Raw genomic sequence first — 14,342 nt, 5'->3', positions numbered from 1 at the left:
ACGGTTCCAGAGCGCACAGGCTCAGCAGTTGTGGTCACAGGCTTAGTTGCATGTAGGATCTTAGATCCTGGACCAGGGACTGAACCCTTGTCCCCTGCACTGGAAGGTGGATTGGTAACCACTGGTCCACTGGCCCACCAGAGAAGTCTCTGTAGCAAAATCCTGTTCCAAACTTGTAACTTTTCTGTAGAAGTATTTGTTCTAATTTTTATTACATTTATAAAAGGCATATGAATGACTGGGATTTTAATTATGACTCTTCCATCTTATAATCTTGTAAAAATCACTTAACCCTTTTGGGCCTCTCTTTCATAATCAGTGTGTCGGTAGTAGAGGGTGGGAATAATGGTTGCTTAGCCCAAAACTGTAAGACCCTCTTTCTTGTCTAAAAGACTATGATTTTATGAAAGTTTTTATCAGAAATTCTAGACTTCAAAGCACCCTCATAGATATGCTCTCTTTCATCCTCAAAGAATTTAAGAGAGAGAAGTAGGCTTTTTTAAAATAGAAAACTGAGCTTCTAGGTGAGTAGGTGTGATTCACCAGTGAGTAAAAGTTAACTTTGTTGATTCTTTCCATCCTATGTGAATTTTATGCCATGAGAAACTATATCGTTCAGTGTACTAGATAGGCTCTATTGAGCCCTACAGATGCATGCTCCGCTCTTCTGTAACCCGGTTTGTGCCCAGGATCAGCTGTGTGGATGGCGTTCAGTGGGGTCCATGCCCACTGCCTTATTTTGTTTGGCCAATGGGAAGCCCCAGCTGGAGATGGAGGGAGGAGGGAGTGTGACATCAGGGCATTGCCCTCCTGGGTCTTCTTCAGGGGAGCTGTCATCACAGCTGAATCCTCTACTCCTAAGCCTACTCTGAGATCCCCTCTCCTTCTGGGTTCATCTCACCTTCCGTTTATGGCTTTGGGCCTAGGGTACAAGCTTTGGGCTGCTACAAGCTTTGGGCTCCTGAACTGTTCCTTGTGGTCTCCTATGCCCTGCTCACACCTCCATCATGAACGCTTTTAGGAATAAGGCCTCCACAGATTGTCCTGAGTGTGCCATCGCTCAGTGCTGGGATCCTGAGTAATTCACTATACATTAGGACTCTCCAAGAAGGAGATGCGTTGGTTATAACTTTAGGTGTAGACAAGATATGGGGCTTCCCAGGTGGCGTGGTGGTAAAAAAAATCCACCTGCTAATGCAGGAGACACAAGAGATGTGGGTTCTAGCCTTGGGTCAGGAAGATCCTGTGGAGTAAGACATGGCAACCTGCTCCAGTATTCTTGCCTGGAAAATTTCTTGGACAGAGGAGACTGGTGGGTTACAATCCATGGGGTTGCAAAGAGTGGGAAATCACTGAGTGACTGAGCAGTGCATATTAGTAAGATATAGGAGAATAAGTTTATTAACTGTCAATGAAAACATCAATGGAACAAAGTATGATGCTAGCAATAAAAACATTTTACTTTTAAAACCCTGAAAAATAACATCTGATTCATGTCACGTCTTAAACATTTTCATGTGAGGTAAAAATCTCAAGATAAATTAGCTTTGTTATTTCTAAGAAATTAATTTATTTTACTTTCAAGAAAAATGAGAGCAGTGATGAAAAAAACAAGTAAGAGGATAGGGAGGAAGTGCAGAAAAAAACTGCTGCTGGCAGAACACTGGAAGGAAAAGGTAGAGTTGTGATTGGTGGTAAAGACATGAGAAGCAGAAAGTGAGAAGCAAAAGAAAAGAAAGGAGAAACAGGGAAGGGCAGAAGGTGAAGCAGTCTCAGGAAGCGACCCTAATTCCTAAACTGGCATCAGTTTATGTCCTGGGCATTGCAAAGGCAGGGGGAAGGAGAAAGCCAGGAAAAAATGGTTGAGAAAAGACTTGCAAGTCAAAAAGCACCACAGGAAAAAATTTGAATTTATTCTCTTTATAAAGAGAGAAGAAAAGCCCAACCTACCCTCGTATAGCTGAGCATACTGCGGGAAGCCAGCAGCGCGGAGCCAGTCACATGCTTCCTTCGCCTCGATTTCTGAAAAACACAAGAAAAGGAAACGCGTTGAGTCTCAGGCCACCCACTGGCCTCTACCTCCTCAATCAATAGGAACTGGTGGGCACTGTGCAGGTTATTACAAAGCAAAATTGTTCTCCAGTAAGTCTGTACAAGAAGCCTACTCAGAAATGGGTGTAAAATGAGCAGGCATCACAAAGGTGCTTGTTTCATGTCTGCTAAGATTATCTTCGATGTCAATCCGTACGTATTTGGATAATAGCAAAACCACAGACTGCAGAACCTAGAGGCTGAGTTTTAGGCAGGGAAAAATGGATTATTTATACACTAGGGAACCCGAGGACTAGGGAGAAGGAGGAAGTACTTCCTTAAGCTCTTTTTTTTTTTTTTAAACTTTCATAGATAAAGCTAAGACTATTTATGCTACATTCCTTTATTCTTTTACTCTGGGGATAATGAAAGAACGAATACAACTGGGCAGGCTTGTGAAAATGTATTTTCTCATGAAGAAAGCTATTACAAAAATCCAGTGTTTTATTATTGCTTTAGTTTTACTAATGCTTTAATTCCAAATGCCTTGGAATAAGATGTTCATTCATCAGGCACATTTGAATGATTTCAAGCTGCAGAGTGCAGCAGGCAAGAGTGAAGCTGATTATCTGGAAATGAGACAGGTGTTTGATGGGGCTGCTAGAATCTCCGAGAGCCAGCCTCAAGCAGTTGATATGTCCTTTGGGTGACCAGTTTTGGTGTGGACATTCCAAGAGTGCACAGGACCACCTGCCTGGAGAACTTTGGAGAGGGATGGGAGAGTCTCCAGTATGTGAACCAGGTCACTTTTTGACCTTGTGAATCCTGGATCATTTCCCAACCACAACTCTTAGATAAATACGAAGGCAAGGGAAAAAGAAGTTCATCTGTCAGAAGTCTAGGTTCTCCAAACAAAATTAAACAGCTGATTATAACAGGTCTCTACCCAGGCCCCTTTCTCTGCTGTTGGGAGAGAGCCCGGTCAGGTCATTGCATTTTCATTTACTCTGACGTCCATTTCTCCCTGTAGCCAAAGTTGGAGAGTACAGGGTGTTCTTAGGTCGCTGCACTGAAACAATCCATGCTAGCATCAGCTGTGGGCCAGAGGCTACAGTCTACATTGAAAGCTCAATGTCTATGCAGCACGATGTTCAATGTGACAGAGCTATCTGATCCATGTTAGGAAAACAGAACAAAGGCCAGATCATCCACAGGCTCCAAGGGAAGAGGAAAAACTTATAGGCCCACTGATTTGGTTGGACATGGGTTGAGATATCGGAGAAGGCAATGGCACCCCACTCCAGTACTCTTGCCTGGAAAATCCCATGGACGGAGGAGTCTGGTAGGCTGCAGTCCATGAGGTCGCTAAGAGTCGGACACAACTGAGCGACTTCATTTTAACTTTTCACTTTCACGCATTGGAGAAGGAAATGGCAACCCATTCCAGTATTCTTGCCTGGAGAATCCCAGGGACGGGGGAGCCTGGTGGGCTGCCGTCTGTGGGGTCACACAGAGTCGGGCATGACTGAAGTGACTTAGCAGCTTAGCAGCAGGGTTGAGATATATCATTAAATTCAGGGAGACACAGTGTGCTGTGGCCCCCATCCCAGAGTCCCTGCTTCTTTTGGCATCCTCTAAGCCCTTGCCATTTGAGAGACTGACAATTTCTAAATCTTGAGTTTCTTCCTCTGACACAAGGATTTTTTTGCATAATTACTGCCAGCACTGACCAAATAGGTACACATTCCTGCCTTGTACATATTATTCAGAATTATCTGGGGCACCAAGCTGGAAACAAAAGCTCCAGAAAGCTTTTCTATGAGGAGGGGTGAGCCCCATGACTGCAGTTCAAAATGAATTGGCTGGATTGTACTGTATTGGCTAACTTGGGTTTTCCCTTTGAAAGGTACAAAGGGCAATTATTATAAGTCTCCAAAGTTGTATTTAAGACTCATTTCAGAGTCCTTGGGCTTCCCTGGTGGTTCAGATGGTAAAGAATCTGCTTGTAATGTGTGAGACCCAGGTTCAATCCCTGGATTGGGAAGATCCCCTGGAGAAGGAGATGGCAACCCACTCCAGTATTCTTGCCTGGGAAATCCCATGGACAGAGGAGCCTGGTGGGCTACAATCCATAGAGTCGAAAAGAGGCAGACACAACTTAGCAACTAACACACTGAGAGTCCTTATGTGAAGGCTTCCACTTTGATAACTACACAAGTATTTCAGGGGAAGGAGAAAACACACATTCTGACTGTTACACGGAGAAAATGTGATTACTCTTGGTCAAAGATAGGCTGCTGCCTTCTAAATTTTCAAGCTTCAGATTTGCTTTCTTCTTCAATATACTACAGTACCTAGTGATGAGAAAATACCCGATTTCTAGACATGCTCTAAACAGTCATGAGTCAGCAAGTCTCAGAGAGGAAGCACAAAATTCTGTTACACCAAGTAGCTGAATAGCATGCCTTTTTCTACTTTATTTTTGCTTTTACTGTCATCGAAATGCAGTGTTAAGCAGAAGAGTCCCAGAGAGACAGACCATTAGGAACAAATGGGGGAGACTTGGAAGGCAGGAGCTCTGCTACACAGGAAGCTCAAAGAGGAGCAGGAAGTGAGCTCGTAAAAGAGCACACACTCCGCCGGATGCTGGGTAAGGAGGACGGAGAGCTGGGGGAGAGGCGGGCAGCAGGGTCCTCACAGAAAGACTCTCTTTGGGACTGAGACTCTGGTTGGGCAGTGAAACAGGGCTTGGGCTAGCCTGGGAGATTTTATTTACAAGGCTCTCTACATAACTTTGTTTTGTTTTTTTCATAACAGCAACACAGATAATGAACCGAAACTCTACCCATATGTAAACATGAATAGTCAAATCTTAATCAGAACCCAGTTAAATAAACTGATTGTTTTCAATGGATAGACATTTTGTTTTAAGTCTTCCAGGCAAACAATAGAAAACTGCAATTAGTAAATAATGAGAAGAAGCCATGTCCCAGTCATGATGGATACCTACTCCTCAACCATCACTTCCCATACCCAACTTGCTGTTCTATATCTGGAATATCTCCCGAACACATTCCCCCTACTTTTGATATTTTCTGGGTTTTGTTTGCTTGTTTATTTTGTTTTGTGTGTGTGTGTGTGTGTGTGTGTGTGTGTTTAATACTTCAGTTGTGTGCAAGGCATGTGGGATATTAGTTCCCTGACCAGAGATGGAACCCGAGACCCCTGCATTGTCAGTGTGAAGTCTTAACCATTGGACCACCAGGAAATCCCAACTCTTGATATTTCAGTTTAAGGGCATAACACACTCTTGTTTACCACCAAAGCAAACAAACAAACAAACAAAAATGGAGCATAATTAACCACTATCAAAGATGATTTTGCCCATTAAGTTGAGTTGGAGGAAAAAAGACATAATTTCTACTGATTCTCCACAGTGCCTTCTAACACCTATCAGCCAAATGCTAATGTTTCCCAGGGAATGTCACTCTGCAATGGCCAAAATGACTGGAGAATTAGGAAGGAATCATTATTGACAGTTGTCATCACTTCACAAATATCTACCTGAAGAGATATAAATGACATTTGAGGAGAATGTGAAAATCTCTTTTCTGCTGAGCTGTTGATAGCCAGCACAAAATTATATTGTGACGGTTTTGTTTGTTCTCCATTTGCAACCCACACTTGGTCCTGCAGCAGGTCCAGGGCTATCAGGCAAAACACCAACCATCTCCTGCAGCAAACTTAAGTGTGGGGAGGAACCAGAGAATGCCCTTGACAGACTAGCCTATTGATCTCAGGCATGGTTACCGCACTGTTACTACAGAAAATTGTTTGGCTCGGGATCATGATAGGATTTCAATAGAACTACTGCAATTATTACATGTAAAAATAATTTCCGTTTTACTCTAGAGTATCTATTTTTGCCTGCCCAATGTCCTTCCCCCTTTCTCCAATAACAGAGCCTCTTCTGCTGGTTCAGGTGGGGCCGCCACTCCTGGTCCCCTCCAACCACATTCCTTGGCTCTATCGCCACCACCCACATGGAATGATCTGCTCCTTAAAAGAACCCCTGATGCTGGGAAAGACTGAAGACAGGAGGAGAAGGGGACGACAGAGGATGAGATGGTTGGGTGGCATCACTAACTCGATGGACATGAGTTTGAGCAAGCTCCAGGAGTTGGTGATGGACAGGGGAGCCTGGCGTGCTGCAGTCCACGGGGTTGCAAAGAGTCGGACACAACTCAGCAACTGAACTGACTAACTGATCACCACTGCCCACATGGAATGATCTGCTCCCTAAAAGGGCCCCATTCCCCGAAGTCCAAGGGGACCAAGGAGCTTTGGGATCTCACATCAACAGTTGTTTGGGGGCTGAAATCAACTGGTTGAAAAGGGAGGTATTCAGTTTTTCTATCGGTATAGCTTGACGTGCACAAAAACCAAGCACACTTTTTCAGTTGATAAATCCAGAAGATGGTGTGGTGCTTGGCACGCTCTTCCATCACATATCTGTGATTCTGCTTGGGGGAAGGTCACTCACTTTGCCTCAGCTGCCTTTCCTACATGTTTGGACCCTGACAGGACCTCCAACCAGAGTCAGACACAGCAAAGGGACGCTGTCCCACTGGCTGCCCAAGTCACTGACCATCGATGGGCGTGAGCACAAAGTCACCGTGGAAACTGTTGTGGCCGGTGACACTGTTTCTGCAAAGTATTATCATGTTTCTTAGTTACACATGTTCAGTGTTAAAAACTTATCATAACAAGGAAAGGCACAATGAAAGACAAAAGTCAACCCTTGCCCCATTGCTAATATATAATTAGATACATGTTATTTGTCAAAATGGTAATGATGGTAATATCTTTGGTTGACTACTTTTTGCATATAAGAAAATACACTATGAATATTTTCCCATATCACGGTGTTGTTGGTAAAAAGATTGTTTTGAGAACACTTATTTTTTAAAATACCTGTTCTGTGAATACTGCCTGTTGAGCTGATGACATCAAGGTAGCCAAGAGGAAACAGTTCAGGAGGGCTTCGTCAACACATTCTGATTGTAGTGAAGGCTAGAAGTCTATGTGAGTTTAAAGAGATTTACAAGCTGTTTCTTTGATGTGATGTTTGCACTTTCAGGTGGACAAGGCTCCAGAGGGCCTAAGTCAGGAGTTATACTGAGTGCAGCAGATTTACCACCCAGGTTTGTAGGCCTCCTTTCATGCCACAAGCTCGCTCAATTTTTAAACTGGTGTTTCCAAAGTGCTCAGAACAGTGTGTTCTCCCAGCTAAGAATTTAAATACATTTTTTTGGTTTACATTACTCTTGACATAGAAAATACTTTTTCCAGAGCTAACCCAAAGGGATGCTAGTCTTTCTAAATGACCAAAAATTCAAATTAGGGCCAAATTAAATGGTACTGTCATCAGAAAATTAGCTGGCTAGAAGAAACCTGGTTTACCATGGAAAGTTGAGGGCACCTGTATTGATGTTGTTCTTACAAATCTCCTGGAATGTTGATGGACAAACTGACCTCAGTTTAAAAATGTCTTAAACATTCTTAACATTCATTCTTAAATACTCATTAAAAGTACTCAAGACAAGTGGGGGAAAAAAGAATTCATGGCTCTCCATGTGATTTTAAAAAGTGGGCTTGAGAACAGTGGTTTTTTTTTTTTTTTCCATTTAAATTGGCTGACAGGGTGGGCAACCTGCTTCTGAAAGATTATGGATGACTCAACCACCACAAGATGTCTGCAGTCGACACAATTATCACTATTAAAGCATATCCAAGGTATTAACATTTCAACAGGCTCATGGCTGTTGGCTTAGGATTGTTTACATGGCTGAGTTAGCTTCATTAGTAACAAACCTCTTCAGACAAATGACTCCTTTGTCTTCAGATGGAATTTCTCCAGTGAAGTCCCTATTTATTGAAGCTGTATTTATGTGCCCATAGGCTAGGCCAGGGCTTCCCTGATAGCTCAGTTGGTAAAGAATCCGCCTGCAAAACTGGAGACCCTGGTTCAATTCCTGGGTCGGAAAGATCCGCTGGAGAAGGGATAGGCTACCCACTCCAGTATTCTTGGACTTCCCTGGTGGCTCAGCTGGTAAAGAGTGTGCTGGTAAAGAATCTGCCTACAATGCGGGAGACTTGGGTTCGATCCCTGGGTTGGGAAGATCCCCTGGAGACGGGAAAGGTTACCCAGCCTGGAGAATTCCATGGACTCTATTATACAGTCCATGGGGTCGCAAAGAGTCGGACATGACTGAGCAACTTTCACTTCACTTTAGGCTAGGCCAGATTTGTTAAAACCAATGCCAGAGCATCCATCCCATCTATATAGAGATGTGAATGATGCAAGTATTGATATTATATAGCACCAGGCACTATGACCACAGTCCTTCTCCTGGGAGGGCTTTATAACCCTAATCACAGGTTCAGGAGGAACATCAAGTTTTGTAGTAGCAATGGACTTTGATTTAGATTCCCTGTCAGGGCATCAAGATGCATCTTTTTTGCATCCTTTGAATTACGTAGTGCATTTACAACAATGTGTAAAAGGCCTGAATAAGTCTTAAATGTACACCAAATTTAATTATTTTCTAATGTGGATAACACTTTATTTCTATGAGATTCCAACTTACTAATCGAGTTAAAATACAGGTTTTATTTAGAATAAATTTAAGACTATTCATCTCTGAATATCCAAATCAGTGAACCAAGTGATAATCACTCATTTTATCTCCCTATAATTTAAGGCAACCTTTTTTTCTGATGTGTAGAAAAGTATCTTGCACTCAGCTAATAGATAACCATAGAAGAAAGAAATAGGAAGATGTATATATCCCCAAGACACCTAATAGTACTCTACTAAGATGGAGATTCATGGCTGTATTTATGTGTACTTTTTCCCTGAAAGCAAGAGTTACAGACATGCTGAGACACACTATTCCATCACCAATTTTTAACACTAGTCTTATTTCTCAGGTTATGAAATATCTTTGCAAGCTGGATTCACAGCAAATCTAGTCACTTAAAAGTAATTTCTGTCACAGTGAAAAAGAATCAGGCAAATTCTATATCTAAATAGGAGGTCTATTCTTAGTTACTCAAAAGTTGTTTTTAATCTCTCTTTTTCAGCCTTTTTTTGGGGGGAAATCATATTATATATATATATATTAATTATTTACTATCAAATTTTAAGATAATTATAAATTAAATTATATATTAAAATACATTTAATATAAATCATACATACATTTTTATATAAATCATACATACATTTTATGTAATCATAAACTTAAAACTCTAAATAGAATTCTGTATCTATGTAGTTACAAATATATAATGAAAACACACACACACACTCTAAAATGTTCTTAATGGTCCCCTACTCTTTCCAGCTGCCAGGGAGCTTGCAGTTCTCATCTGACTGGGAAATGTGTACTTCCCATCCCACTGATGTCTGGGTTGGCCATGTGACCCACTCTGGCCGATGAAACATGGGCAGAAGTAATGAATGGGAGTTTCAAGCAAAACTCTTCAAGAGCTGTCCCCTAGTTCTGTCAGCTCCCCTCCCCTTCCCTTGACCATGAGGTTGGAACATCTCAGACAGAGGCTGTTCTTCAGCCTGGGCCCCGGAATGATGACACAGGGGCACAAAGCCACAGCCAAGCATCTGCGGACATGTAATGTGAGCAGGCAATAACCTTCTGTTGCTTTATGCTACTACAACTTGGGGGACAACTTGTTACAATGGCATAATCTGACTTAGGCTAATTTTGCACAGCTGCCAGCTGCTCCTTTTTATAAATGAAGCAGAGGGATGTGCTGAGAACTTCTATTTCAACTTGATGCTGTTCCTGGACATCCATTAGTGTGTCAGAAACGAACATGATCAGATTGCATAAGAATTTCCGCCTCGAAGTCTGCTTCCCTGTTGATGGTGCCTGATCTCTGCTGCTACTGATGCTACTAAGTCGCTTCAGTCGTGTCCAACTCTGTGTGACCCCACAGACAGCAGCCCACCAGGCTCCCCCGTCCCTGGGATTCTCCAGGCAAGAACACTGGAGTGGGTTGCCATTTCCTTCTCCAATGCATGAAAGTGAAAAGTGAAAGTGAAGTCGCTCAGTCGTGTCCGACTCTTCAAGACCCCATGGACTGCAGCCCACCAGGCTCCTCCGTCCATGGGATTTTCCGGGCAAGAGTACTGGAGTGGGGTGTCGTGAATGTTAAAATGTAAACAATTCTTTCACACTCATCTGTCACGTGCATCCACATGTGTGTGCACACACATTACAAACATACACCTTCCCCTCACCTATACACTTACACCATAGAAAATCAAAATTTCAGCAACTGAACAAGGGATATAAATACTATTCCCCTGGCTCATATTCCTAAGAGTATGGAAAAAAAAGAGATTATACCCCTGGCCCCTCCAATCAATCTCAAAGAAAAAGAAAACAGAAAACATATCTTCTACTAGCCAAATAGTTTCTGACCAGATTGTTTGGACTTGAGTTTTCCATGAGGCACAGTAGCTCCTTATCCTCGCCTCTCATTTGGTACAGACTGTTCCCATCAGGCGTGTGCGGTATCTCTCAGGGAGGCTGCATGCACACACAAGCACATGAACACCCCCAGCTCTGCGAGTTCGTCGAGTCACTGCCTACCACTAAATCCCAGGAGATTCTTGGGGATGGAATCAGTTATGCAACTGAAAATGCAATGTAGAGGAACAGAGAGCGGATTCAGACAATTACAGATAGGGTTGTAATTTGCCAGCCTTGGTCAAAGTGCCTCCATATTGACCCACCAAGATAACAGAATCTTGGGACAAGGGTATGGGATTCTGGAGATAGCTTCTCTCTCTTACTTGGCTTCTTTGGCTTCTCTTGGAAAGGTGGAGACTAAGAGTCCCTGGTAGCTGACCTGATGCTGGCTCTCAGGAACAGAGGCTCACAAGGTAACTACCACAAGGTAAGCCCAGCTGCTGGTATCAGAAGGGACCCTACATACTCTCTGTGTCGTGCCCATGACTTTCTGTTCAGGGAAGGGTGACAGTTTTGGACAAGTCCCACCACCACTAGGAAGTCAGGTATCCTGGCCTTAGACTGGTATTCTTCTATCCTATATAGCTTTAAGACATTCTTTAAATGTTAACAAAAAATTATTCATGTCTTTAGGGAATCAAACCCCTTCTCTTAACTATTTTCAGACATATGTGGAGGTCTATATTTATAAAGGCTTATCTGCTATTCCAGCTGCTTAGCCCAACTCTTTTATAGCTGTGGGTACTCCAATTACACCAGAAGCTTTCACGATATCAGGGAAAACTGTACCACACAGGCATCAGAAGAAGCACAGATCTGTCTGGATAAAATAACTGCAATAACCTTTTTATGTCTTTTTACTCCTTGAAGGGCTTGCACAGCAAGATACAACATCACCAAAGCTTCTGACTCCCAGCTTAGGGCTTTGTGCAGCTCTGATATCTAGATCAATCACAACTAGTGTTTACTTAATTTAATCCCAAGATCAGATGTGCACAACTCAAGTGTAATTTCACTATCTGACTATATATAAAAGCTTGATGGTGTGTGTATGTGTGTGTATTTTATTTTTAAATATTTACTGGGATAAAATATTTCCTGAGAAATTTTCAATATATCTTTGCCAGTTTTCTGGAATGCTCTCTACTTTTATGCAGTGGCAATGGTTCTGTGAGTGATTTTCTAAACATGTATAATTTATCCCAGAAAATCAGGGCTGGATTCAAGAAATTAGGTTTTTATTAGGTCTTCAGCTACAGATTCATTTTCCTCCGTGTTCTTCAAGGCCAAATAGGCCACCGAGCTTAGAGGTTCACGCTCTAAATATTGGGATTTCTATTTTGCAAATCATTAATAGACACTGACATTATATATTCCTTACAGAAAGCAATTTAAAATGAATAGAGGGAGTTGAAATATTTTTACCTGATTTAAAGTAGGGGTAGATTAAGCTCCCAATTAAAGGAATAAAAAACAGCTTGTACACCAAAACTCCCTTTTTCATCAAACATAGTGATACATTATTGATTTGTGTCACACTATAATCTACCACACGGCCTATTGATATTAAAGTCAACTGAAGTGGGACCCCCTCGTGGCCCAGTGGTAAAGAATCGCCTTCCAATGCAAGGGATGTGGGCTTGATCCCTGATGGGGGAACTAAGATTCTGCATGCCTTAGGGCAAATAAGTGCTTGCACCGCAACTATTGAGCCAGTGCATCACAACTAGAGTCCACACAAGGAAGATCCTTAGTGCTACGACAAGACCAGACAAGTCGACTAAAAATAATAATAAAATAACAAATAAATGTTACAGAAAAGTCAACTGAAGCATCCCGTAGATATACCATGAATGCAATCAAATAGGCTTTAAAAAGTTATATAAACTATTAAAAAACTTTAAAAGTTTAAAACATGATAAAAGTTTTAAATCCTCTAATAGTTCAATTTGTATAGTAGATAACTTCTAATTTTGAAGAATTCTTTGAGCTTTAGTAATTATTGTTACAAAATCTTAATTGGACCTCTCCAGATTTTAAGAACATAGTAGGAAATGGTGGAAATATGTAGTTATGTAAACACATGACTACTTATAAACAGAAGGGGTCTGGGCAACTCTAACTCTTGTACAATATAACTGTAATTTAATTACTTGACTAGCTTTGGTGGTGATGGTTTAGTCTCTAAGTCATGTCCAACTCTTGCAACCCCATGGACTGCAGTCCACCAGGCTCCTCTGTCCATGGGATTCTCCAGGTAAGAATACGGAGTGGGTTGCTATTTCCTTCTCCAGGGGATCTTCCCAACCCAGGGATTGATCCTGGGTCTCTTGTGCTGCAGGTGGTCTCCTGCATTGCAGGCAGATTCTTTACCGACTGAGCCACTGGCAAGCCCATACCTTTGAGCATATAACAATTTTTATTAATGATGGCCTTGACTAACCTGCTCCAGTACTCACTGAATTCTGGTATAAAAGGAGTATTTCCCTTAAGAACAGAGTTGAATAAGAGATAAAAGCAACTTAAAATTTCCTCTTGAAGGAAGTCAAACAGAAGAGTATAAAAATCTAAATCTAAGATTTGAAACACCTGCAAGAAGGAAGGAAAAAATGAAAGAAAAATTGCTTTCATTCTACCATCTAGAGATCAACTAATAGTTTGTTGGCACATATATAATCTCTCATTCTTTTAATATGAAGATGTGTACATGTATGCAATAAAATTGCAATCTGCTTTTTCAGTTGACAATGCCTTCTGAACCTCTTTCCATGCCAACAGATATCCTTCTTAAACATTCTACTTGGCTGAATAAAATTCCTACTGTAGCCATGACTTTAAAGAGCATCTTCTTTTATCAGTTCAGGCTTCCGTAATCACAGGTTAAAAACAATAAATCCAGTTCTCTGGAGGCCTTCATTCTAAATAAAGAATTTTGCCAGAATGTGCATCCTGGTAAATGTACTTCAGGACTTTTGGGTTGATATTTCTCTATTATTCTACATTCCGGATTAAGACACATCTCATATGGTTTTGATTTATATTCTCAGCAGACTTCAAAAAGGAAATTCCAAGTGGAAGTTTATTAATACACCAGAACTATGTTTAAATGATGCTACAGGGATGTCTTAAACTAACACAAGTCAGGAAGTTCAAAGTTGAGGTTAGATCCTGGACCACGTTCCCACCTCTTCCTCCTTGGTATTTGGAAAGTGGAGATTTTATGTAACAGCTACTCTGCTTGTCGCTGACCTCCTGCGTATGTATTTAGATAATTCCCAAGATGAATTTCAAAACTTTATGTAATTAGCATTTTCTAAAGGCTGTTGCTGCAGTTTCAAGGTTACATCTAAAAAACAAAACAAACTAAAACTCCCCATCTTGTTTTAATGATTAGATGAATATGTGGAGTTCTATGTGACTCCTAAAATCTTTTAAATAATCAAAAGCAAAATGTGACCTAATTTCTAAAACTAACAAATTCATCAAGAGTGTGTCTCTTTAGAACAAAATAGCTTTATTTTTGTGCAGGGTTAATGTTATTGCTTTAAAGAGGAGTTCAAAACAAAGATACGTTCTGATTTCATTCTGCTCTTAACTAATAGCATATCTATTACTTAAAGAAAAGATTCTTCTCGTGTTCAATACATATACTTCATTTCATGAATTAACTTTTTAAAAGAGCCTGTCATTTTGTTTAGAAAACATTCCTTTATTTGAGGGCATACGCAAGCTAACTGAATATAAGAGGTA

General features: G+C 41.2%; 1 protein-coding gene across 7 annotated transcripts in view; it reads right to left on the bottom strand.

Annotated features, from left to right (window-relative positions):
* Nucleotides 1–14,342, bottom strand: part of STARD13 (StAR related lipid transfer domain containing 13) — a 492,634-nt gene that overhangs the window by 56,624 nt on the left and 421,668 nt on the right. For all 7 annotated transcript variants that reach the window (XM_070800199.1, XM_019971413.2, XM_019971415.2 and 4 more), the window contains one exon: nucleotides 1,951–2,022. In XM_070800199.1, the coding sequence (XP_070656300.1) occupies nucleotides 1,951–2,022 (72 nt within the window). The remainder of the gene's footprint in view (nucleotides 1–1,950; nucleotides 2,023–14,342) is intronic.

This window comes from Bos indicus, chromosome 12 (assembly GCF_029378745.1).
Source record: "Bos indicus isolate NIAB-ARS_2022 breed Sahiwal x Tharparkar chromosome 12, NIAB-ARS_B.indTharparkar_mat_pri_1.0, whole genome shotgun sequence".
Lineage (NCBI taxonomy): Eukaryota > Metazoa > Chordata > Mammalia > Artiodactyla > Bovidae > Bos > Bos indicus.
This window is presented reverse-complemented; position numbering and strand designations above follow the sequence as displayed.